Source organism: Scyliorhinus torazame, chromosome 5 (genome assembly GCF_047496885.1).
Source record: "Scyliorhinus torazame isolate Kashiwa2021f chromosome 5, sScyTor2.1, whole genome shotgun sequence".
Lineage (NCBI taxonomy): Eukaryota > Metazoa > Chordata > Chondrichthyes > Carcharhiniformes > Scyliorhinidae > Scyliorhinus > Scyliorhinus torazame.
In genome coordinates this window covers 81,558,088-81,584,489 of record NC_092711.1, presented here as the reverse complement: position 1 = coordinate 81,584,489, position 26,402 = coordinate 81,558,088, and the positions used below count along the sequence as shown (strand labels likewise).

The following is a 26,402-nucleotide window of genomic DNA, read 5'->3' as shown; positions in this document are numbered from 1 at the left end:
CAGTGGGTCCTCCAACCAATTGGAGTGAATGAAGGGCGGGGCTGAGCCGGGTCTCCGACGTAAGGTGGAGCATGCGCAGTACCGATGACAACTCAGGATTCAGGCGGGAGGTTGGAAATCCTGAGCCGGTCAAATTCGATCAGGTGAGTCATGAGGGAGGGATGGAGCCGGCGGATGGGTCTGGAGGCTTCATAAACACTCCATGCAGCCCGAAGCCCCGAATACGAAGGTCGATACAGCAGTTCATCCAACGAAAGCTGCTCGGGCTTTTCCCCGAGACAGGCCCGAGTGGCCGGGCGCATGCGGACGGAGCGAGAGCCCTGGCGTTGCCCCCTCTTCCTATTGGTCCGAACCCGCCGTCAATCAGTCCCCGGGCATTGTGAGCTGGAGCAAACCCTTCCCAATCATTGTCAGCTCCCTGGTTTGCAGCTGCGGAGCTTCTCCCTCCCGGGAACAGGCCCAGGTTAACGGGCACCATCCTGCTTCAGACACTGGAGGATGGTTCGCATCATAGAACATATAGAACATAGAACAATACAGCGCAGTACAGGCCCTTCGGCCCACGATGTTGCACCGAAACAAAAGCCATCTAACCTACACTATGCCATTATCATCCATATGTTTATCCAATAAACTTTTAAATGCCCTCAATGTTGGCGAGTTCACTACTGTAGCAGGTAGGGCATTCCACGGCCTCACTACTCTTTGCGTAAAGAACCTACCTCTGTCCTATATCTATTACCCCTCAGTTTAAAGCTATGTCCCCTCGTGCTAGCCATATCCATCCGCGGGAGAAGGCTCTCACTGTCCACCCTATCCAACCCCCTGATCATTTTGTATGCCTCTATTAAGTCTCCTCTTAACCTTCTTCTCTCCAACGAAAACAACCTCAAGTCCATCAGCCTTTCCTCATAAGATTTTCCCTCCATACCAGGCAACATCCTGGTAAATCTCCTCTGCACCCGCTCCAAAGCCTCCACGTCCTTCCTATAATGCGGTGACCAGAACTGTACGCAATACTCCAAATGCGGCCGTACCAGAGTTCTGTACAGCTGCAACATGACCTCCCGACTCCGGAACTCAATCCCTCTACCAATAAAGGCCAACACTCCATAGGCCTTCTTCACAACCCTATCAACCTGGGTGGCAACTTTCAGGGATCTATGTACATGGACACCTAGATCCCTCTGCTCATCCACACTTTCAAGAACTTTACCATTAGCCAAATATTCCGCATTCCTGTTATTCCTTCCAAAGTGAATCACCTCACACTTCTCTACATTAAACTCCATTTGCCACCTCTCAGCCCAGCTCTGCAGCTTATCTATATCCCTCTGTAACCTGCTACATCCTTCCACACTATCGACAACACCACCAACTTTAGTATCGTCTGCAAATTTACTCACCCACCCTTCTGCGCCTTCCTCTAGGTCATTGATAAAAATGACAAACAGCAACGGCCCCAGAACAGATCCTTGTGGTACTCCACTTGTGACTGTACTCCATTCTGAACATTTCCCATCAACCACCACCCTCTGTCTTCTTTCAGCTAGCCAATTTCTGATCCACATCTCTAAATCACCCTCAATCCCCAGCCTCCGTATTTTTTGCAATAGCCTACCGTGGGGAACCTTATCAAACGCTTTGCTGAAATCCATATACACCACATCAACTGCTCTACCCTCGTCTACCTGTTCAGTCACCTTCTCAAAGAACTCAATAAGGTTTGTGAGGCATGACCTACCCTTCACAAAGCCATGCTGACTATCCCTGATCATATTATTCCTATCTAGATGATTATAAATCTTGTCTCTTATAATCCCCTCCAAGACTTTACCCACTACAGACGTGAGGCTCACCGGTCTATAGTTGCCGGGGTTGTCTCTGCTCCCCTTTTTGAACAAAGGGACCACATTTGCTGTCCTCCAGTCCTCTGGCACTATTCCTGTAGCCAATGATGACATAAAAATCAAAGCCAAAGGTCCAGCAATCTCTTCCCTGGCCTCCCATAGAATCCTAGGATAAATCCCATCAGGTCCCGGGGACTTATCTATTTTCAGCCTGTCCAGAATTGCCAACACCTCTTCCCTACGCACCTCAATGCCATCTATTCTATTAGCCTGGGGCTCAGCATTCAGAGGATGGGAAAGAGGGGGGATAATATTTTATTGTCAGTCTGCAGACAGGAGCTGGAGAACTGAACCCAGGCAGAGGAGAGGGAGGGAGAAAACTGGGAGTGGAGGAAAGAGATGGTGAGATGGGTTTGGATTTCAGCCCAGGGAGGAGGGAGAGTGCGTGGGACGGGGATTTAGAGCTTTGGGGGAACAAGAGAGGAAAAAATGTTCCAGAGAAACTAGAATTGCCTGTTCAGAATTTCTATCCTGGACTGACAGTGATGGCTTTTGTAAACTCCTTTCACAGGGGGTTAGAATTGGAGAATTTGCACACAACAAACTGAACCCAACAGAAAGGTTTGTCTCTTTGCGAATACTATCCTGCATTGACAGTGATTACTTTTATAACATGAGAGATTACAGCTCTCAGGAAAGATTAAATGGAGTGGGGCCCTTTTTCTATCGACAACAACAAATGAAGCAGTGACATGCTATAAATCTTTTAAATTATCAGTACTGTGGAGAGGGGCGATGTGAGAGAGTGACCATTAATAAACAAGTCATAAATACGGACAAATTTATTTATCACAGGTTCAGAATGTGCAACTCATTACCATGGAAAGGAGTTGAGGAAGGTGCTGAGATGTTTTCAAAATGCAACGGGACAAGCACATGAGAGAAAATGGAATCGATAATCAGCTGAAAGGCTGAGATTTGATAGGTGTGACTGTCAGAGATGTGTGCCGAGTATTGACAGCAGCAGAATCTGACAGAATGGCCTGTTTGTGTCTTATATATTCACAGTAATTCAATGTAATCGCCTTTTACAGAATATTTGCAGATGCAAACATCATGTCGAGATCTGACAGTCACTTGATTCATCAGGACCGGCCTTTCAACGTGGAAGGAGAAATGTTTGTCTCTTTTGACTTTCGGAAAAAATGTCAAAAATCACTGTCATTGGAAAAGCACCGAGACACAGACATCTAAGTAATTTTCCACAGTTAGCTGGAACTGAGCTCTAACCAATCACACAGCATGAAATTAAATTGCAGCATTTACATTAGGGAGACACCATACTCAGGCTTCAACTGATGATCCAAGTTGGAGAGACATAAGGCCATTCGCACCAAAGGAATCAAGAAGCAGCAATAGGACATTCAGCCACGTGAGCCTGTTCCACCATTTAATAACTTCACGGCTGATCTGACAGTGACCTCAAATCTGCATCCCACCTACACCTGATCACTTGTTGATAACTATGATGAAACCGTGGACATGTGGGGACTGTGGGATGGGATTCAATTATCCTTCTGAATTGGAAACTCATCGACGTATTCACACTGGGGAAAGGCCGTTCACCTGCTCCATGTGTGGGAAGGGATTCACTCGGTCATCCCACCTCCTGACACACTAACTTGTTCATACTGATCAGAGACCTTTTAAATGTGCTGACTGTGGAAAGAGCTTTAAAAGCAGAAAGGATTTACTGTTGCATCAACGCACTCACACTGGGGAGAGGCCGTTCATCTGTTTGGAATGTGGGAAGGGATTTAATGATTTGTCAAACCTCCGGATTCACCATCAGATTCACTCTGACCAGAGCCCGTTTAAATGTGCTGACTGTGAAAAGAGCTTTAAACACAGAAAGGATTTACTGACACATCAACGCACTCACACCAGGGAGAGGCCATTCACCTGCTCCATGTGTGGGAAGGGATTCACTCGGTCATCAATCCTCCTGAGACACCAACTTGTTCATACTGATCAGAAACCTTTTAAATGTGCTGACTGTGAGAAGAGCTTTAAAAGTAAAATGAATTTACTGAGACACCAACGCACTCACACTGGGGAGAGGCCATTCACCTGCTCCGTGTGTGGGACGGGATTCACTCAGTCATCAGTCCTCCTGAGACACCAACTTGTTCATACTGATCAGAGATCTTTTAAATGTTCCGACTGTGAGAAGAGCTTTAAAAGTAAACTGAATCTGCTGAAACACCAGCGAGTTCACACTGAAACAGAATCATAGAATATACAGTGCCAAAGGAGGGCATTTGGCCCATCGAGTGCACCGGCCCTTGCAAAAAGCACCTTACTTAAGCCCATACCTCCAACCTAACCCATAACCCCACCTCACCTTTTTGGACAGAAAGGGCAATTTAGCATGGCCAATCCATCTAACCTGCACATCTTTGGACTGTGGGGGGAAACCGGAGCACCCGGAGGAAACCCACGCAGACACTGGGACAACGCGCAGACTCCGCACAGACAGTGACCCAAGCAGGGAATCAAACCAGGGACCCTGGAGCTGTGAAGCAACAGTGCTAACCACTGAGCTACTGTGTCACCCAAAAGTGGGAGCGGTACTTGGGAGAGGTTGTTCAACTGCTCCGTGTGTGGGAGGAGATTCACTCAGTCAAACAACCTGCACAGGCATCAGCAAGTTCCCAGGCAACAGCAGGGTTTGGATTCAGACGTTGTTGCTGCTGTTAGTCACATCTAGGACTGAATGATGCCTGGACGTCTGTTTCCAGTGGGGCTCCACAGTTTCCGGTATATATCAATGATTTAGACTTAAATGTATGCACCAGGATTATACAAAAGTTGCTGATGTGTTTCAGACAATGAGGGAGAAAGCCATGGGCTGGGTCAGGTGGACAGAAAGGTGGGAAATTGAAATTTAGATAATGAGAGGTTAGGAACACACTTCAGTTAACTCCCGATAAAAATAAGGTCACTTCAGGATAATGGAAAAAACTGGGGGAACTACAAATAATCCTTTAAAAAAAAAAAAATTCAGAGTACCCAATTATTATTATTTTTCTCCAATTAAGGGGTATTTTAGCCTGGCCAATCCACCTAACCTGCACATCTTTGGGTTGTGGGGGTGAAACCCATGCAGACATGGGGAGAATGTGCAAACTCCACACGGACAGTGACCCAGGGCCGGGATTCAAACCCGGGTTCTCAGCGCTGTAGTCCCAGTGCTAACCACTGCTCCACGTGCTGTCCTAGCTACAAATAATTCTAATAACTTTATTGAACAGTTCTCAAATGGAAAGGCACTTGACCACATTAAAACTAAGGATCTGCAATAGACGTTTGATCCAGCAAGTCATATTTAGGGCAAGATTATAAATGGAGGGCATCCATTTCAAGTGATTATAATAAACAATGCTGAACAAGGCTAGGAGAGTGGGCAAAGAAGTGGCAGATGGAATACAATGTGGAAAAGTGTGAGGTTATGGACTTTCGAAGCAGGCATAGACTATTTTCTAAATGGTGAAATGCTGAGGAAATCACAAGCACGAAGGGACTTGGGAGACCTTGTTCAAGATTCTCTTCAGGTTAACGTGCAGGGTCAGTCGGCAGTTAGGAAGGCAAATTCAATGTATTTGTGTCGAGTGGGCTAGAATACAAGACAAGGGATGTACCTCTGAGGCTATATAAGGCTCTGATCTGACCCATTTGGAGTATTATGAGCCGTTTTGGGCCCGTATCTAAGTAAGGATGTGCTGGCCGTGGAAAGGGTCCAGAGGAGGTTTACAAGAATGATCCCTGGAATGAAGAGCGTGTCGTATGAGGAACGGTTGAGGACTCTGGGTCTGTACTCGTTGGAGTTTAGAAGGATATGGGGGGATCTTATTAAAACTTACAGGATACTGCGAGGCCTGGGTAGAGAGGACATGGAGAAGATGTTTCCACTTGTAGGGAAAACTAGAAGCAGAGGACACAATCTCAGACCAAAGGGCGATCCTTTAAAACAGAGTAAGAAGTCTTACAACACCAGGTTAAAATCCAACAGGTTTGTTTCGACTCACTAGCTTTAGGGGCACAGTTCCTTCCTCAGGTGATGAGGAGGAATTAAAACAGATGAGGAGGAATTTCTTCAGTCAGAGGGTGGTGAATCTGTGGAACTCTTTGCCACAGAATGCCGTGGAGGCCAAATCACTGAGTGTCTTGAAGACAGAGATAGATAGGTTCTTGATTAATAAGGGGATCAAGGGTTATGGGGAGAAAGCAGGAGAATGGAGATGGGAAAAATATCAGCCATGATTTACTGGCGGAGCAGATTCGATGGGCCGTGTGTCCTAATTCTGCTCCTATGTCTTATGATGTGAAGAAAACCATTCTGTGCTGCATGTGGGATCATGAATGCACTGCTCGAAAATGTGGTGGAAGCAGATTCAATTGATGCCTTGAAAAGAGAATTGGACAACTATCTGTTACTGTCAGATCAGCCATGAGGTTATTAAATGGTGGAGCAGACTGGGCTGAATAGCCAACTCCAGCTCCTTGCTCATCTGTTCGTATCTTTTGAGGAGAAAAATATCTGCAGAGTTCAGGGCCAAGGACAGGGGATTGTGACTGTTGCAGAAAGTTGGCACAGATACAATTTGTTGAGTGCCTTTGTTTTGTGCTGTCACCTTTCTATGTCACTGTGTTATGAGGGAAATGCAGTGCACCAATGCAAGAGAGGCAGATTGCTCCCTCGATATGGATTGGATTTGTTTATTGTCACGTGCACCGAAGTACAGTGAAAAGTATTATTCTGCGAGCAGCTCAAACAGATCATTTTGTACATGAAAAGAAAGTAAACTAAAAAGAAAATACATAATAGGGCAACCCAAGGTACACAATGTAAATATATAGACAAAGGCATTGGTTGAAGCATACAGGAGTGTAGTATTAATCAGGTCAGTCCATAAGAGGGTCGTTTCTGAGTGGTAATAGCGGGGAAGAAGCTGTTTAGAATCTGTTTCTGCGTGTTCTCAGACTTTTGTGTCTCCTGCTGATGGAAGAAGTTGGAAGAGTGAGTAAGCTGGGTGGGAGGGGTCATTGATTATGCTGCCCGCTTTCCCAAGACAGCGGGAGGTGTGGATAGAATCAATGGATGGGAGGCAGGTTTGTGTGATGGACTGGGCTGTGTTCACTACTCTCTGAAGTTTCTTCCGGTCTTGGACCAAGCAGTTGCTATACCAGGCAGTGATGCAGCCAGATAGGATGCTTTCTATGGTGCATCTGTAAAAGTTGGGAAGAGTCAGTGCGGACATGCCAAACTTAGTTTCCTGAAGAAGTATAGGTGCTGTTGTGCTTTCTTGGTGGTAGTGTCGATGTGCATGGACCAGGACAGATATTTGGTGATGGAAACCCTGTGCCCCCGTGCAGGAGAGGCTGGTTGTTGGGCAGTGTGAGCTGATCATGGCTTGATAAAGACTAAGGCAGGTGTCAAGACCCTTGGAGTGAAAACAGGTCTGGAGGGAGTGGGGCAAAAAACCTGGGGAGTTGCATTTTGCATGAATCGTGAGTGTGACCCAGTCACAATTATGAACAGTAAACAAATCTATCACTGATTTGATGCGATGATTTACCGTGTCCCAGGTGTTGTAAATACTGTACATACTGTAGATCAGCCTGCTTGTGCCCATGTCTAAGTGATATCTTATCAGAATAATGTGCTTCTGTATTAAATAAAGTATCCAAACCTCTCATTGTGCTTCATGCCCAGCATCTTGCCTAATTGTGGATCTTCTGTTTTGCTGACTGGGAAATAGAATCTTCCTGTTTACTAATTGCTCTATGGCGGCTGTGTTACCCAGAATCCCCCGCGCTGCAGAAAGTTCCCGATCAGTGAGTGTACGAGGCCCGTGCACAGGTGCAGTGTGGGTGTGTGCTCTGAGCATGCTCAGTGTCAGTCATGGTGAGAGAGTGAGGAGGAGCTGGGTTGAACACAACAGTGAGCTGCACCCCTGTGAGAAGGGCATCTCCCAGTCTCTGTTTGACTCTCCTACAGCTTCCTATCTTGGTTGAGTTGGACACGGAATTCTCATCATTTGAGCTGGAAAAGGCCATTGATTGCTGAGCAAGCAGAAAGCACCCGGCAAGGATGGAATTCCAGCTGAACTGCTCACACACAGACAGTCCCATCGACTGTCACACCTTCCTGCCCTCCTCTTTTGGGCTGTGAGACTGGTCCACAGAACATGTGTGATGCAATAAAAACAGCAGTGACAGAGGAGACAGCATCAACCACAGGGACATCTCACTCCCTAGAGTCAGGGGAAGACCTTCACTTGGCTGATGTTTAAAAGATTCATCTACTTGCAGACTGAGTGTATCCAGAAGCACAGTGCGGTCTCTGTGCTGACAGATCTACAGTGAACATGATCTCCACATACCAGCTACAAGGGAAGAGAACAATTGGGATTTGATCTAAAGTGTCAGTGCTGCGAAAGTGAAATGTTCTAATTACTGAGTGAAAGTAAACCTTTCAGTGCGAATCACAATTTACTGGTCCAATTGGAAAAGACACCAAAACGTTTCAATCTCTGAAGATAAACTTCAGCATTGAAATTATGTTTCAGAGCTCACAAGTTGTGGGAAGCTTTGTGAATGTTTCCTCTTCCCTTTTGTAAACAAGCAGCAAAGTTAACCTTTTCTCTGACAGCACGGCAACAATTTGAAATACAGATTGACTTTTAAAGATTTGGCTTCACCCCATTTGTTGGGGTCATATTTCCGGCCGTGAGAATCATCGCGGGTGGGATGGAAATTTGCTGGAACATTTTTTTATAATCCTAATCTTTATTGTCACAAGTAGTCTTACATTAACACTGCAATGAAGTTACAGTGAAAAGCCCCCAGTCAGCACATTCCGGAGCCTGTTCAGGTACACAGAGGGAGAATTCAGAATTGTCATGTGAGAGTACCTTTAAGAACCTGGTGTTTATCAAATAGCTGCAGTGAAGATGGACAGCCCAGCTCCACCCACACTCTGATATCACTGCAGCTATTTGATAAAATATATTTCACCCCCACAACCCAAAAATATGTGCAGGTTAGGTGGATTGGCCACGCTAAATTGCCCCTTAATTGGAAAAAATGAATTGGGTACTCTAAATTTATAAAAGAACAAAGAAGGGTAGCAAGGAGAGAGACGGGAGGAATGGCCAAAGCGCAGGTGAGTGCGAGACGATACTGGCAGCGAAGTCCGCCTGGGAGAAGCAAGTGACAACACCAACACCAGACCCATCGAGTATTGCCCTCTGTAATTGTTTCTCCGGCACCCAAGTGTATATCTACCTCCCCAGTCTCCCCCCCCCCCCCGCCCCCCCCCCCCCCCCCCCCCACCACACACACACACACACACAAACAGATGCCTACTTCGGTGCTATAAATAATTTTGCCAATTGTACAGAGTTGCTGCTGTTGAGCTGGTGCATAATACTCGACCAGTTACTTCATTTGATTTTTTATTTCTTTTTTATTGTTACTTTTTTTTGTGATATGTTTGTGTGCCCTTCTCTTCTATGTATATGTACATATATATATATATCATATTCTGTGTACATAACGCCAAATATACTTTGTTCAAAAACCCAATAAAAAAAAGAAGGGTAGCATGGATAATTCAGGTAATTATACGTCAGTGGCAGGAAATTATGGGAGAGAATCCTTTTGAGAAAAGATTTATTCCCACTTGGAAATAAGTGGACATATTAGCGAGAGGCAACATGGTTTTATGAAGGCGAGGTCGTGTCTCACTAACTTGATCGAGTTTTTGAGGAAGGGACAAAGATAATTGATGAGTGGAGGGCAGTGGAATTTGTCTACAAGGACTACATGGGCAGCACGTTAGCACAAGTGGCTAGCACTGTGGCTTCACAGCGCCAAGGTCCCAGGTTAGATTTCCCGCTGGGTCACTGTGCGGAGTCTGCACGCTCTCCCCGTGTCTGGGTGGGTTTCCTCCGGGTGCTCCGGTTTCTTCCCACAGTCCAAGACATGCAGGTTAGGTGGATTGGCCATGCTAAATTGCCCTTAGTGTCCAAAAAAAAAAGGTGAGGAGGGGTTATTGGGATAGGGTGGAAATGAGGGCTTAATTTGTCGGTTATGGGGATAGGGTGGAAGTGAGGGCTTAAGTGGGTCGGTTACGGGGATAGGGTGGAAGTGAGGGCTTAAGTGGGTCTGTGCGGACTCGATGGGCTGAATGGCCTCCTTCTGCACTGTATGTTCTATGTTCAGTAAGGTCTTTGTAAGGTCCCTCATGGCAGACTGGTACAAAAGGTGAAGTCACACTGGATCAGAGGTGAGCTGGCAAGATGGATACAGAACTGGCTCAGTCAGAGAAGACAGAGGGTAGCAGTGCACGGGTACGTTTCTGATGGAGAGCTGTGACTAGTGGCGTGCCTCAGGGATCAGTGCTGGGATCTTTGCTGTTTGTAATATATATTAATGTTTTGGAGGAAAATGTAACTGGTTTGATTAGTGAGTTTGCAGGTGACACAAAGATTAGTAGAATTATGGACCGCGATGAGGACCGTTAGAGGATACAGCAGGATATAGATTGGTTGGAGACTTGGGCGGAAAGTTGGCAGATGGAATTTAATCCGGACAAACGTGAGGTAATGCATTTTGGAAGGTCTAATACAGATGGGAAATATACAGTAAATGGCAGAACCCTCAAGAGTATTGATAGGCAGAGGGATCTGGGTGTACAGGTACACAGGTCACTGAAAGTGGAAGCACAGGTGGAGAAGGTAGTCAAAAAGGCATATGACATGCTACCTTCGTCGGCCGGGGCATTGAGTTTAAAAATTGGCAAATCATGTTGCAGCTTTATAGAACCTTAGTTAGGCCGCACTTGGAATATGGAGTTCAATTCTGGTCGCCAGACTACCAGAAGGATGGGAAGCCTTTGGAGAGGATACAGAAAAGATTTACCAGCGTGTTGTCTGGTAGAGAGGGATTAGCTGTGAGGAGCGGTTGGAGAAACTTGGTTTGTTCTCACTGGAATGACGGAGGTTGAGGTGCGATCTGATCGAAGTCTGCAAGATTATGAGGGGCATGGACAGAATGGATAGTCAGAAGTTTTTTCTCAGAGTGAAAGAGTCAATTGCTAGGGAACATAGGTTTAAGGTGCGAGGGGCAAGCTTTGAAGAAGATGTACGAGGCACATTTGTTTACACACAGGGTGGTGGGAGCCTGGAACTCGCTGCCGGGGGAGGTAGTGGAAGCAGGGATGATAGTGACTTTTAAGGAGCGTCTTGAAAAATACAAGAATAGGATGGGAATAGCAGGATACGGTCCCCGGAAGGGTAAGGGCTTTTAGTTCAGACGAGCAGCATGGTTGGTGCAGGCTTGGAGGGCCGAATGGCCTGTTCCTGTGCTGTACTTTTCTTTGTTCTTTGTGACCATCAAACTGCATTACCGTTGACCTGGGTAATTTGACAACCATGACCCTGGTTTGTAGAGACCCAGGTGCCTGATTAATGAAGCAGAACAGCAGCAGAGGAAAGAATATTAAGCAAATTCTGCTCTCTGGATCCCACTGTCTGATGGGATGTCCTGCCCCATGTGTCCAAAAATCTGCAGCTCTGTTCAGTCTCATGAAGACCCAGGGCAGAAACACACAAACCTGAGAAGACGCCATCCTTGAATCGAGCGACTGCTGATGACAACAAGAGTCAATGTGCAGCAGGGAGCAGGAGCGGCCATCCTGGAGCAGGAGCGGTCATCCTGAACCAGGGAGCAGGAGCAGTCATCCTGGACCAGGGAGCAGGAGCGGTCATCCTGGACCAGGGAGCAGGAGCGGTCACCCTGGACCAGGGAGCAGGAGCAGTCATCCTGGACCAGGGAGCAGGAGCGGTCACCCTGGACCAGGGAGCAGGAGCAGTCATCCTGGACCAGGGAACAGGAGTGGTCATCTTGGACCAGGGAGCAGGAGCGGTCATCCTGGACCAGGGAGGAGTGGTCATCCTGGACCAGGGAGCAGGTGCGGTCATCCTGGACCAGGGAGCAGCAGTGGTCATCCTGAACCAGGGAGCAGGAGCAGTCATCCTGGACCAGGGAGCAGGAGCGGTCATCCTGGACCAGGGAGCAGGAGCGGTCATCTTGGACCAGGGAGCAGGAGCGGTCATCCTGGACCAGGGAGGAGTGGTCGTCCTGGACCAGGGAGCAGGTGCGGTCATCCTGGACCAGGGAGTAGGAGCGGTCATCCTGGACCAGGGTGCACGAGGGGTCATCCTGGACCAGGGTGCACGAGGGGTCATCCTGGACCAGGGAGCAGGAGCGGCCATCCTGGACCAGGGAGCAGGAACGGTCATCCTGGACCAGGGAGCAGGAGCGGTCATCCTGGACCAGGGAGCAGGAGCGGTCAGCCTTGACCAGGGAGCAGGAGTGGTCTTCCTGGACCACGGAGCAGGAGCGGTCAACTTGACCAGGGAGCAGGAGTGGTCATCCTGGACAAGGGAGCAGGAGCGGTCATGCTGGACCAGGGAGCACGAGGGGTCATCCTGGACCAGGGAGCAGGAGCGGCCATCCTGGACCAGGGAGCAGGGGAGTCATCCTGGACCAGGGAGCAGGAGCGGTCATCTTGGACCAGGGAGCAGGAGCGGTCTTCCTGGACCAGGGAGCAGGAGCGGCCAGCCTGGACCAGGGAGCAGGAGCGGTCATCCTGGACCAGGGAGCAGGAGCGGTCATCCTGGACCAGGGAGCAGGAACGGTCATCCTGGACCAGGGTGCAGGAGCGGTCATCCTGGACCAGGGAGCAAGAGCGGTCATCCTGGCCCAGGGAGCAGGAGCGGTCATCCTGGACAATGGACCAGGGAGCAGGAGCGGTCATCCTGGACCAGGGAGCATGAGCGGTCATCCTGGAGCAGGGAGCAGGTGGAGAGAATGCTGTGGATTTCTATCCTACACTGTGTAAAGGGGAAATAAATAGTACATGTTAAGGTAATAATATGATTTAAGAATGAGGTTTCAGACTGAATAAAACAACAGATACGGGGTTACAGATTGTTACTAAGATTCTAATTGACCTTTGTAAAACTGAACGCACAAGTCAGCAGCATTTGCAGCTTTGTTCTCGCAAGGACAGCGAGCTTCAATAACAAGGAACAGGAGGTAACGGCTGTCTCAGTAACAGATAGGGACAGTGGACAATAACAAGATAAGCGGTGCCTGCAAGGGTAGGTGAGAGTGCGTGTTTATATATACCAGATTGAAACTTTAAACAGTGACTGTGCATGTGTTCAGAAAGTTAGAACTGTGCCACTTTGTGTAAACAATAAAATTAGTTCAGCGAGAATGCTTGTTGGCTACATCTCGTAAATCTGCTCTGATGCTCCTGTGAATCATTTGTTCGGAGAAGTTAACTGTGACAGGTGATGGTTTCTGTACATTTGCAGGATACTGGAAGTGGAGGATTGACAGACGGAAACTCAAACCAGACATCACATCGCGATCTGACAGAGTCACTCGATTCATCAGAACCTGAATTCCAGCAGCATCTGGGTGTGGAAGGTAAAAGGTTTGTCTGTTCTGTCTGTGAGGGAAGATTTCAGGTCTCAGAGTGACTGGAAAAGCCCCGAGATTCACAAACCCTGGTTAGACCAAACCTGGAGAACTGTGTTCAGCTCTGGGCAACAAACCTGAGGAAGGACAGAATGTAGCACAGATTTACCCGAGTGATATCTGAACGCCCAGAGTTAAATTACAAGGTACAATTACAGGAAAGGCTGTGTGGACTGTGCACATTCTCCCGAGTCTGCGTGGGTTTCCTCCGGGTGCTCCGGTTACCTCCCACAAAAATGTGTAGGTTAGGTGGATTGGCCGTGCTAAATTGTCCCTTTGTGTACAAAAGGCGAGGTAGTGTTATGGGAATAGGGTGGGAAAGTAGGCCTCGGTAGGGTGATCTTTCAGAGGGTCAGTATAGACTCGATGGACCGAATGGGCTCCTTCTGCACTGTAAGGATTTAAGGATTTCTTGGAAAGAGCCATAGAGTCAGAATGGTACAGAGGAGGCCATTCCACCCATTGAACCATGCCAGCTCACTACAGCAATCCAGTCAATCCCATTCTCCTGCTCTATCCCGTGTCCTTGCAGCTTTATTTCCCTCCAGTGTCTCTCCAATGTCCTTCAAAATTATTCATCGTGTCTATTTCCACCCCTTCATGGCAGCAGGTTTTGGGTCATTATCACTCACTGTGTAAAAATATTCTCCCCCACATCCCCCTCTATTTCTTATCCAAAAATGTAAATCTCTGTCCCAGATTGTTTCGTTTACCTTATCCAAACCAGTCAGAATCTTGAGAACCTGAATGAAATCTCCCCTCAGCTTCTTTTGCTCAAACTATTCTGGTAAATCTGCAACTTCTCAGAATCTTCACTTCCTTCCTAAAGTCTGGTTACCGGATCCGGACACAATACTCGAGATGTGACCTAACCAGAGCTTTATAAAGATTCAGCATAACTTCCCGGTTTTTCTATCAGTATTCCTGCTTATGAAGCTCAACACCCCATTTGCTTTACTAACTAATCTCTCAATATATCTTGCAGATATACAAAATCCTTTTCCTTCACCTCAAACCTCTATCTCTCTCCTTTCGTAGAGGCCAGAGTCCTGTGTAGGTCCAGATCAGGTGGCAGGTTCCCTCCCTGAAGGATATTGGTGAACCAGTTGAGTTTTCACAATAATCCAGTAACTTTCATCATCACTTCTTCCTAGTCTCCGGTCGCACGGTGGTTCGCACTGCTGCTTTATGGTGATGGAGGCTGAAGGTTTGAAAGATTTGTCAAACTTCTGGTCAAGTTGCCCTTCGGGGAGGAAACCTTCCACCTGGTCTCTGAAAGGAGAGAGATAGAGGCGGGAGGTGAAGGAAAAGGATTTTGTATATCTGCAAGATATATTGAGAGAGTAGATAGAAAAGCAAATGGGGTGTTGTGGCGCAGCCACAGGCTCAGCCTGATTGGCTGATTCTTGGCGGCATTTTGTGTTTGCGAATTAGAGCTGGAGATGGATGGTCAGTTCCCCTCTGTCCGGGGTGGGGGGGATGGTCAATTCCCCTCTGTCCGGGGTGGGGGGTGTCAGTTCCCCTCTGTCCGGGGTGGGGGTGGGGGGGTCAGTTCCCCTCTGTCCGGGGTGGGGGGGATGGTCAATTCACCTCTGTCCGGGGTGGGGGGTGTCAGTTCCCCTCTGTCCGGGGTGGGGGGGGGGGTCAGTTCCCCTCTGTCCTGTGTGGGGGGGGGTGGTCAGTTCCCCTCTGTCCGGGGGTGGGGGGATGGTCAGTTCCCCTCTGTCCAGGGTGGGGGGGGGGGATGGTCAGTTCCCCTCTGTCCAGGGTGGGGGGGGGGGGATGGTCAGTTCCCCTCTGTCCAGGGTGGGGGGGGGGGGGGGGATGGTCAGTTCACCTCTGTCCAGGGTGGGGGGGGGGGATGGTCAGTTCCCCTCTGTCCTGGGAGCGGGGGTATGGTCAGTTCCCCTCTGTCCTGGGTGGGTGGGGGATGGTCAGTTCCCCTCTGTCCAGGGTGGGGGGGGGATGGTCAGTTCCCCTCTGTCCAGGGTGGGTGGGGGATGGTCAGTTCCCCTCTATCCTGGGAGCGGGGGTATGGTCAGTTCCCCTCTGTCCGGGGGTGGGGGGATGGTCAGTTCCCCTCTGTCCAGGGTGGGGGGGGGGATGGTCAGTTCCCCTCTGTCCAGGGTGGGGGGGGGATGGTCAGTTCCCCTCTGTCCAGGGTGGGGGGGGGGGGGATGGTCAGTTCCCCTCTGTCCAGGGTGGGGGGGGGGGATGGTCAGTTCCCCTCTGTCCAGGGTGGGGGGGGGGGGGGGTGGTCAGTTCCCCTCTGTCCAGGGAGCAGGGGTATGGTCAGTTCCCCTCTGTCCAGGGTGGGTGGGGGATGGTCAGTTCCCCTCTGTCCTGGGAGCAGGGGTATGGTCAGTTCCCCTCTGTCCTGTGTGGGGGGGATGGTCAGTTCCCCTCTGTCCGGGGGTGGGGGGGGGGGGGATGGTCAGTTCCCCTCTGTCCAGGGTGGGGGGTGGGGATGGTCAGTTCCCCTCTGTCCAGGGTGGGGGGGGGGGATGGTCAGTTCCCCTCTGTCCAGGGTGGGGGGGTGATGGTCAGTTCCCCTCTGTCCAGGGTGGGGGGGGGATGGTCAGTTCCCCTCTGTCCAGGGTGGGTGGGGGATGGTCAGTTCCCCTCTATCCTGGGAGCGGGGGTATGGTCAGTTCCCCTCTGTCCTGTGTGGGGGGGATGGTCAGTTCCCCTCTGTCCAGGGTGGGGGGGGGGATGGTCAGTTCCCCTCTGTCCAGGGTGGGGTGGGGGATGGTCAGTTCCCCTCTGTCCAGGGTGGGGGGTGGGGATGGTCAGTTCCCCTCTGTCCAGGGTGGGGGGGGGGGGATGGTCAGTTCCCCTCTGTCCAGGGTGGGGGGGGGGGATGGTCAGTTCCCCTCTGTCCAGGGTGGGTGGGGGATGGTCAGTTCCCCTCTGTCCAGGGTGGGTGGGGGATGGTCAGTTCCCCTCTATCCTGGGAGCGGGGGGATGGTCAGTTCCCCTCTGTCCTGGGTGGGGGGGGGTGGTCAGTTCTCCTCTGTCCAGGGGCGGGGGGATGGTCAGTTCCCCTCTGTCTGGGGTGGGGGGGGGGTGGTCAGTTCCCCTCTGTCCTGGGAGCGGGGGGATGGGCAGTTCCCCTCTGTCCTGGGTGGGGGGGGGTGGTCAGTTCTCCTCTGTCCAGGGGCGGGGGGATGGTCAGTTCCCCTCTGTCTGGGGTGGGGGGGGGGTGGTCAGTTCCCCTCTGTCCTGGGAGCGGGGGGATGGGCAGTTCCCCTCTGTCCTGTGTGGGGGGGGGGATGGTCAGTTCCCCTATGTCCAGGGGTGGGGGGATGGTCAGTTCCCCTCTGTCCAGGGTGGGGGGGGGATGGTCAGTTCCTCTCTGTCCTGGGAGCGGGGGGATGGTCAGTTCCCCTCTGTCCTGGGTGGGTGGGGGGAATGGTCAGTTCCCCTCTGTCCGGGGTGTGGAGGATGGTCAGTTCCCCTCTGTCCAGGGTGGGGGTGGAGGGGAGATGGTCAGTTCCCCTCTGTCCTGGAAGGGGGGGAATGGTCAGTTCCCCACTGTCCTGGGTGGGGGGGGGGGGGGGATGGTCAGTTCCCCTCAGTCCAGGGTGGGGGGTGGTCAGTTCCCCTCTGTCTGGGGTGGGGGGGGGTGGTGGATGGTCAGTTCCCCTCTGTCCGGGGGTGGGGGGGATTCAAACTCATTACCCAGTGTGCTGTTGATCACCTTTACTTTACATGAGAAATTCCCGCTTCGATCCCGCCTGGAAACTTTGTGTTTAAAATTGTTACTGATAAGGAACTAACAGTGAGTTTAGTTTCATGTTGGACAGGGTGAGAGTTCATGTGTTTCATTCTTGAAAAACTCCTTCTTCACCTTTAAACAGGGAACAGTAGGGTGGCACGTGGCGCAGTGGTTAGCACTGGGACTATGGCGCATGAGGACCCGATTTCAAATCCCGGCCCTGGGTCACTGTCCGTGTGGAGTCTGCACATTCTCCCCATGTCTGCGTGGGTTTCACCCCCACAACCCAAAGATGCGCAGGTTAGGTGGATTGGTCACGCTAACTTGCCCATTAATTGGAAAAAAAATAATTGGGTATTCTAAATTTATTTTAAAAACAGGGAACAGTGAGAGAAACCTGATCCACAGTGACCCAAAAACCAGATACTGTAGATGCTGGAAATCCGACCTCAAAACAGAAAATAGTCGAAACACGGAGCAGGTCAAACAACATCTGTGCAGAGGACCAGAGTGAATGCTTCAGGCCGGTGACCTTTTATCCAAACTGGAAGAATTTGGAAATTGAATAGTTTATCAACAAGTACAGAGGCCGGGAAAGAGAGGGGGAGACGAACGTGATAAATATAAGAAACGGTCATACTTCATAGTTTGTATTTTGCAGTAATATTATGAAAAGCTAGGTTAAATGTTTACAGACATGATGTCTGCGAGAGATTGATTATCTCACTTCTAATTCTGTGACTTTTGCAGGGGAAGTTTAATATGGACACGGTAGGGCAGCACGGTGGCGCAGTGGGTTAGCACTGTGGCCTCATGGCACCAAGTTCCCAGGTTCGATCCCAGCTCTGGGTCACTGTCCATGTGGAGTTTGCACATTCTCCCCGTGTTTGTGTGGGTTTCGCCCCCACAACCCAACGATGTGCAGGGTAGTGGATTGGCCACGCTAAACTGCCCCTTAATTGGAAAAATGAATTGGGTACTCTAAATTAAAAAAAATAATAATAAGGACTTGGAGAATCCACACTGAGTAAAGAACTAGATTCATTTACAATACGGTATATACACTGCCTGCTCGCTCCCTCCCGGGTTCCTCTCATGGTTGGTCCCTTACCGACCATTTTACCGTTTGTAGCGAGAGAGCTAATGTAATGGTGTCACAGTTTGAGCCTGGCTAAACAAGTCAAGAGACCATAATTACAAAAGATAAGGCAGCAGAATTAGGCCATTTGATCATGGCTGATATGTATCTCATCCCCATTCACCTGCTTTCTCCCTGTAATACCTGATCCCCTTATTAATCAAGTACCTATCTATCTCTATCTTAAAAACACTCAGTGACTGACATCACGTGGTGGCACATGGTTAGCACTACTACCTCACAGTGCCAGGGACCCAGGTTAATTCCAGCCTTGGGTCACTGTCTGTGTGGAGTTTGCACTTTCTCCCCGTGTCTGCGTGGGTTTCTTCCGGATGCTCCACTTTCCTCCCACAGTCCAAAGATGTGCAGGTTAGGTGGATTGCCCATGCTAAATTGCCTTCGGTGTCCGGGGATGTGTTGGTTAGGTGGGGTTAAGGGGATAGGGCGGGAGAGTGGCTCTGAGTAGGGTGCTCTTTCAGAGGGTCGGTGTGCATACTTGATGGGGCAAATGGCGTCTTTCTGCACTATCAAGTTCGATGTTTATGTGACTTGGCCTCCACAGTCTTCTTCAGCGAAGAGTTCCACAGGTTCACCACCCTCAGGCTGAAGAAATTCCTCCTCCCCTCAGTTTTAAATGATCGTCCCTTCAGTCTGAGGCTATGCCCTCGGGTTCTAATCTCTCCTACCAGTGGAAACATTTTCTCCACGTCCACTCTATCTGGGTATTCTGTAAGTTTCAATGAGATTCCCATTCACCCTTCTAAACTCCATCGAGTACAGACCCAGAGTCCTCAATCGCTCCTCATATGACAAATCTTTCATTCCAGGGATCATTCTTGTGATCCTCCTCCAGACACCCTCCAAGGCCAGTACATCCTTCCTTAGACACGGGGCCCAAAACTGCTCACAATACTCAAAATGTGGTCTGATGAGAGCCATGGCAGTACACCCCTGCACTTGTATTGTAGCTCTCTTAAAATGAATGCGAACATTGCATTTGCCTTTCTAACTGCCGACTTTCCTTTATTTGTTCTTGGGATGTGGGTGTCGCTGGCTGAGCCGGCATTTTCTGCCCATCCCTAATTGCCCTTGAACTGAGTGGCTTGCTGGGCCATTTCAGAGGGGGCAGTTTGGGAGGATGTGAGGCTGAAGTGATTAAATGACAGAGGGGATAATGGTGCAAGACAAAACTGGGAGACAATGATATAAGTAAATAAACTAATAGGATAAGAGAAGAAATAAAAGACAGGTCCAGGTGAGGTATAAATGGCAACAGCAGAACCGTTACCAGCACCAACTGTCTGAAAATATCGGAGTGATGATTATAATCTGAAATTACTGAAATGAATGTTGTGTCTGGAAGGTCAGAAATTGCCTGATCAAGGATGAGGTTCTGTTCCTCGAGTTTCCTTTGAGCTTTATTGGAGCAGTGCAGGAGGCCGAGGACAGAGTGGGAATGGGGCGGGGAATTAAAATATTAAATGATCAGAAGCTCAGGATTATGCTTGCTGACTGAATGGTGATGTTCCACAGTCATCCAATCCAGATTTAATCTCCTCAGTGTAGGGGAGACCAAATCGTGAGCAGTGAATACACAATACTGGAAAGCAAGAAGTACAAGTAAATCACTGTCACCTGGAAAGTGTGTTTGGAATCCTGGAATATGGGAAGGATGGCGATGAACTGTTAGTTGGTTGTGTCTGCATGGAAATGACTGACCGTGATGTTCATGAAAACACAAGAAATGGGAGTGGATGCAGACCATACGGCTCATCGAGCCTCTGCATTTCTTGCTGGGTGTAACCTGCCCGTTCAGGCTTCATTCCGATAAACTTTCCTGTATCTTCCTCAGTCCTTCTAGGTCCATCAAATGATATGGAGACATTAGCTCAACAATCCTATGAATTAAACTTTAGTCTGGCCCAGTGTCACCGAGCTGAAATCCAGTCTTTCTCTGACACATTATTCTTAATGTCATCACTGACAGGTTAAGAATGAAAAAGCCAACTTTTTAGCAGTAAGGGGAAGAGGCAAGTTTGTAGATACAGAATCACAGAATCTACAGTGCAGAAGGAGGCCGTTTGGCGCATCGAGTCTGCACCGGCCTTAGCACCCTACCTAACCCCACACTTCCACCCTATCCCCACACTTCCACCCTATCCCCGTAACCCCACCTTCCCTTAACTTTTTTGGATGCTAAGGGCAATTTAGCATAGCCAATCCACATATCCCTGCACATCTTTGGATTGTGGAAGGAAACTGGAGCACCCGATGGAAACCCACGCAGACACGGGGAGAACGTGCAGACTCTGCACAGACAGTGACCCCAAGCCGGAATCGACCCTGGTGCTGTCAAGCCATTGTGCTAACCATTGTGCTACCGTGCTGCCCGATGTTCTACAGTGTCACAGACTGGCTCGTTGGATCTTATTCTGTCCCATCGTACATTCAGCTAATAGTAAAATGTGTAAAATACTGCAACATACAGGCATTTGAGGACAACAGTGAGTTTGCTGCTCAGATTAGTTCAAGTCTCCATATTGTAAAATGGATCTAGAAGGACTGGAGAAGATGTAACAGATGTTACAGATAGTAAAAGTTTCTACAAATATATTTTTAAAAAAGAGTGGCTGAGGTAAATATTGGTCCATTAGAGGATGAGAAGGAGATTTAATAATGGGAGATGAGGAAATGGCTGAGGAACTGAACAGGTTTTTTGGGTCGGTCTTCACAGTGGAAGACACAAATAACATGCCAGTGACTGATGGAAATGAGGCTATGACAGGTGAGGACCTTGAGACGATTGTGATCACCAAGGAGGTAGTGATGGGCAAGCTAATGGGGCTAAAGGTAGACAAGTCTCCTGGACCTGATGGAATGCATCCCAGAGTGCTAAAAGAGATGGCTAGGGAAATTGCAAATGCACTAGTGATAATTTACCAAAATTCACTAGACTCTGGGGTGGTCCTGGCGGATTGGAAATGAGCAAACGTGACACCACTGTTTTAAAAAGGAGGTAGGCAGAAAGCGGGTAATTATAGGTCAGTGAGCTTAACTTCGGTAGTAGGGAAGATGCTGGAATCTGTCATCAAGGAAGAAATAGCGAGGCATCTGGATGGAAATTGTCCCATTGGGCAGGCGCAGCATGGGTTCATAAAGGGTAGGTCATGCCTAACTAATTTAGTGGAATTTTTTGAGGACAATACCAGAGAGGTAGATAACGGGGAGCCAATGGATGTGGTATATCTGGATTTCCAGAAAGCCTTTGACATGGTGCCACACAAAAGGTTGCTGCATAAGATAAAGATGCATGGCATTAAGGGGAAAGTAGTCGCATGGATAGAGGATTGGTTAGTTAATAGAAAGCAAAGAGTGGGGATTAATGGGTGTTTCTCTGGTTGGCAATCAATAGCTCGTGGTGTCCCTCAGGGATCAGTGTTGGGCTCACAATTGTTCACAATTTACATAGATGATTTGGAGTTGGGGACCAAGGGCAATGTGTCCAAGTTTGCAGACGACACTAAGATGAGTGGGAAAGCAAAAAGTGCAGAGGATACCAGAAGTCTGCAGAGGGATTTGGATAGGTTAAGTGAATGGGCTTGTGTCTGGCAGATGGCATACAATGTTGACAAATGTGAGGTTATCCATTTTGGTAGGAATAACAGCAAAAGGGATTATTATTTAAATGATAAAATATTAAAACATGCTGCTGTGCAGAGAGACCTGGGTGTGCTAGTGCATGAGTCGCAAAAAGTTGGTTTACAGGTGCAACAGGTGATTAAGAAGGCGAACGGAATTTTGTCCTTCATTGCTAGAGGGATGGAGTTTAAGACTAGGGAGGTTATGCTGCAATTGTATAAGGTGTTAGTGAGGCCACAGCTGGAGTATTGTGTTCAGTTTTGGTCTCCTTACTTGAGAAAGGACATACTGGCACTGGAGGGTGTGCAGAGGAGATTCACTCGGTTAATCCCAGATCTGAAGGGGTTGGATTACGAGGAGAGGTTGAGTAGACTGGGACTGTACTCGCTGGAATTTAGAAGGATGAGGGGGGATCTTATAGAAACATATAAGATTATGAAAGGAATAGATAGGATAGATGCGGGCAGGTTGTTTCCACTGGCGGGTGAAAGCAGAACTAGGGGGCATAGCCTCAAAATAAGGGGAAGTAGATTTAGGACTGAGTTCAGGAGGAACTTCTTCACCCAAAGGGTTGTGAATCTATGGAATTCCTTGCCCAGTGAAGCAGTAGAGGCTCCTTCATTAAATGTTTTTAAGATAAAGATAGATAGTTTTTTGAAGAATAAAGGGATTAAGGGTTATGGTGTTCGGGCCGGAAAGTGGAGCTGAGTCCACAAAAGATCAGCCATGATCTCATTGAATGGTGGAGCAGGCTCGAGGGGCCAGATGGCCTACTCCTGCTTCTAGTTCTTATCATGGCCAATCCACCTAACCTGCACATCTTTGGACTGTGGGAGGAAACCGGAGCACCCAGAGGAAACCCACGCTACACACGGGGAAGATGTGCAGACTCCGCACAGACAGTGACCCAAGCCGGAATCGAACCTGGGACCCTGGAGCTGTGAATCAACAGTGCTAACCACTGTGCTGACCATTGTGACAGGGGGATAGTGTGGGAAAACGGTGCTGAGGTAGGTCAGCCAATGATCCCATTGAATGGTTCAGGCTCGATGGGCCGAATGGCCGACTGCAGTTCATATTTGTTGTGATCTCCTGGACAGGAAGCTGTGAGCTTCGATCTGTCAATCAACATGAATCCGCACCTGAAGGGGAATTGCAAGGGTGAATATTAGATACCGCAGAGTGATAATGGAGGGAGAGTATGTGGGATGGAGCTTTACAGCTTTCGTGGAATAAGAGAGGACAAATGTTCCATAGAAACGAGAATTGTCTGTTCTAAGTTTTGATCCTGTACTAACAGTGATGAATTTTGTAAATTGTTTTTACAGGATATTAGATGAGGAGGAATTACAGACAGAAATCTCAAACATTACGTCTCGATCTGACAGAGTCACTCGATTCCTTGGAACCTGAACATCATCGGCCTTTGAATCTAGAAGGAGAAATGTTTACCCGAACTGTCAGCTAATGATTTCAAACATCAGTGTGACTGGAAAAGCACCGAGACCCACACAACACACACCCGAGTGAGAGTGTTCCAGTGAACTGACTGTGGAAACATCAGTGTGACTGGAAAAGCACCGAGACCCACACAACACACATCCGAGTGAGAGTGTTCCAGTGAACTGACTGTGGAAACATCAGTGTGACTGGAAAAGCACCGAGACCCACACAACACACAACCAAGTGAGAGAGTACATAGACTCCCAGAATTTGGCCCATCGAGTCTGCACCGGCCCTTGGAAAGATCACCCTGCCTAAGCCCACACCTCCACCCTATCACCATAACCCAATAACCCCACCCAACCTTTTCCGAAACTAAGGGCAATTTATCACAGCCAATCCACCTAACCTGCACGTCTTTGGACTGTGGGAGGAAACCGGAGCACCCGGAGGAAACCCACGCTGACACGGGGAGAACGTGCAGACTCCGCACAGACAGTTCCAGTGAACTTACTGTGTAAAGAACTTTAACCAGTTACACAGCCTGAATAAACATAACATTCACAGCAGGGAGAGACCATACCCATGTTGTGTCTGTGGAAGAGGCTTCAATTGATCATCCAACCTGAAGAGCCACGGGGAGACCCTAGACATGGGGAAACCGTGGAAATGTGGGGACTGTGGCAAGGCATTCCGAGCCCCATCAGAGCTGGAGACTCATCGACGCAGTCACACTGGGGAGAGGCCGTTCACCTGCTCTCAGTGTGGGAAGGGATTCAGTCAATTATCCGCCCTGAAGACACACCAGCGAGTTCACACTGGGGAGAGGCCGTTCACCTGCTCTCAGTGTGGGAAGGGATTCACTCAGTCATCCGGCCTGCGGTCACACCAGCGAGTTCACACTGGGGAGAGGCCATTCACCTGCTCTCAGTGTGGGAAGGGATTCCGTGATTCATCAACCCTGCAGAGACATCAGCGAATTCTCACTGGGAAGAGGCCATTCACCTGTTCTCAGTGTGGGAAGGGATTCACTCAGTCATCCGGCCTGCAGACACACCAGCGAATTCTCACTGGGAAGAGGCCATTCACCTGTTCTCAGTGTGGGAAGGGATTCACTCAGTCATCCGCCCTGCAGACACACCAGCGATTTCACACTGGGGAGAGGCCATTCACCTGCTCTCAGTGTGGGAAGAGATTCCGTGATTCATCATCCCTGCGGAGACACCGGCGAGTTCACACTGGGGAGAGGCCATTCATCTGTTCTCAGTGTGGGAAAGGATTTGCTCAGTTATCTTACCTGCGGACACACCAGCGAATTCACACTGGGGAGAGGCCGTTCACCTGCTCTCAGTGTGGGAAAGGGTTCCGTGATTCATCCAACCTGCGGAGACACCAGCGAGTTCACACTGGGGAGAGACCGTCCACCTCTCAATGTGAGACGGGATTGCATGTTTAATCGCATCTGCTGTGACACCAACAATTTCACAATTGATTACAGGGGTTGGATTCTGCGGTTATTGTTTCTGCTCTACACCCAGGACTGCATTTTGTTCATTCTGACAGGTGGTCAGTGGGGATGGTCGGAGGGTTTCTTTCTGCTGGACAGGCCGGTCTCATCACTTTGCCTCCAGTGGGCTGATGCTCTCTGAGCCTTGTTGCTAATCCCTGGCTTCAAATTGCACAAGGATCACAGTGTGAAAGGGGGTTTGGATGTTTGAAGGTATTTACTTTCAATTTCTGTTTGGAACCCCCCCCCCCCCCCCCCCCCAAGCCATGTTGCCATGGAGATGGGCCCTGGTGGTTACATGTTTTTTTTGTTTAATTTATCTGGGTGTTCCTCACAGAGGAAAACTATCACAGTGTGAGGGGCAATTTGTCTGGGGTGGTCTGGGAAACTGATTGGTACAGATAATACCTAATATTTAAGGAATTATTACACATTTATCAGGGGGTTTGTTAGCTCAGTTGACTGGACGACTGGTTTGTGATGCAGAGCAAGGCCAACAGTGAGGATTCAACTCCCGTACTGGCTGAGTTTATTCATGAAGACCCCACCTTCTCAACCAGGCCCCTCGCCTGAGGTGTGCTGACCCTCGGGTTAAATCACCTCCAGTCAGCTCTCTCTCTGTCAAAGGGGAGAGCAGCCTATGGTCCTCTGGGATTTTTGCAACTTTTATTTCACACATATACAACAAATATAGATTCCTTTAAGGAACAAAATTCCAACAGGAAAAGTGATGTAACCGTGGCGAACAAGAAAAGTTAAAGATTCCATGAGATCCATTAGAATTCAGCAAAGGAGGACCAAGAGACTGATGAGAGCAAACTGGCGAGAAACATAAAAAATGACTGGAAAAGCTTCTACGGGAATGTGAAAAGGAAAAGATTAGCGAAGGCCAATGTGGGTCCATTCCAGGCAGAGACAGGAGAGTTTATTTATTTTTTTGAAAATATATTCATTGAAGTTTTTTTAACAGAACATAACAATTTTTCCCCTTACAAACAATAAACCCCCCCCCCACCCGTAACAAAATAACACAAAATCACCCTGAGCAAGATATATACATGGTAAGATGATATATTTACATAGCTTTATACACTGGCTCTTGCCCATTCGTGCCAGTTTCCCCCACCCTCCATGTTATTTCCCGCTCATCCGTCCCCTCAAGCAGTCTCTCGTTACCCCCCTCCCCCCCCCAGGGTTGCTGCTGCTGCTGACCGACCTTCCTCTAACGCTCCGCGCGGTAGTCTAGGAACGGTTGCCACCGCCTGTAGAACCCCTGCGCAGACCCCCTTAAGGCAAACTTAATCCTCTCCAACTTTATGAACCCAGCCATGTCATTTGTCCAGGCCTCCACGCTCGGGGGCTTTGCCTCCTTCCACATTAGCAAGATCCTTCGCCGGGTTACCAGGGACGCAAAGGCCAGAATGCCGGCCTCCACTACTCTAAATATTGCTAGCCCCCAGCTTGGCTTGACCCGGACTTTCACCACCT

General features: G+C 49.0%; 1 protein-coding gene across 3 annotated transcripts; it reads left to right on the top strand.

The window, feature by feature from the left end:
- The first annotated feature begins 63 nt into the window (after positions 1-63).
- Positions 64-25,158, top strand: LOC140418628 (uncharacterized). Of its 3 annotated transcripts, XM_072502185.1 has the most exons (3): positions 88-143; positions 13,304-13,418; positions 23,293-25,158. In XM_072502185.1, exon 3 carries the CDS (start codon positions 24,060-24,062, stop codon positions 24,861-24,863), a length of 804 nt encoding a protein of 267 aa, XP_072358286.1. In that variant the 5' UTR covers positions 88-143; positions 13,304-13,418; positions 23,293-24,059; the 3' UTR covers positions 24,864-25,158. The 3 variants fall into 3 exon arrangements, 1 of the variants encoding a protein (XP_072358286.1); XR_011945180.1 differs by lacking the exons at positions 13,304-13,418; positions 23,293-25,158 and adding an exon at positions 2,706-7,609 and having other exon boundaries at positions 64-143; XR_011945181.1 differs by lacking the exons at positions 13,304-13,418; positions 23,293-25,158 and adding an exon at positions 2,945-7,609 and having other exon boundaries at positions 68-143.
- Positions 25,159-26,402: the final 1,244 nt, after the last annotated feature.

Excerpts from the sequence above, each read along its gene's own strand:
- LOC140418628 (XM_072502185.1), top strand. The coding sequence starts at position 24,060 with ATGGGGAAACCGTGGAAATGTGGGGACTGTGGCAAGGCATTCCGAGCC.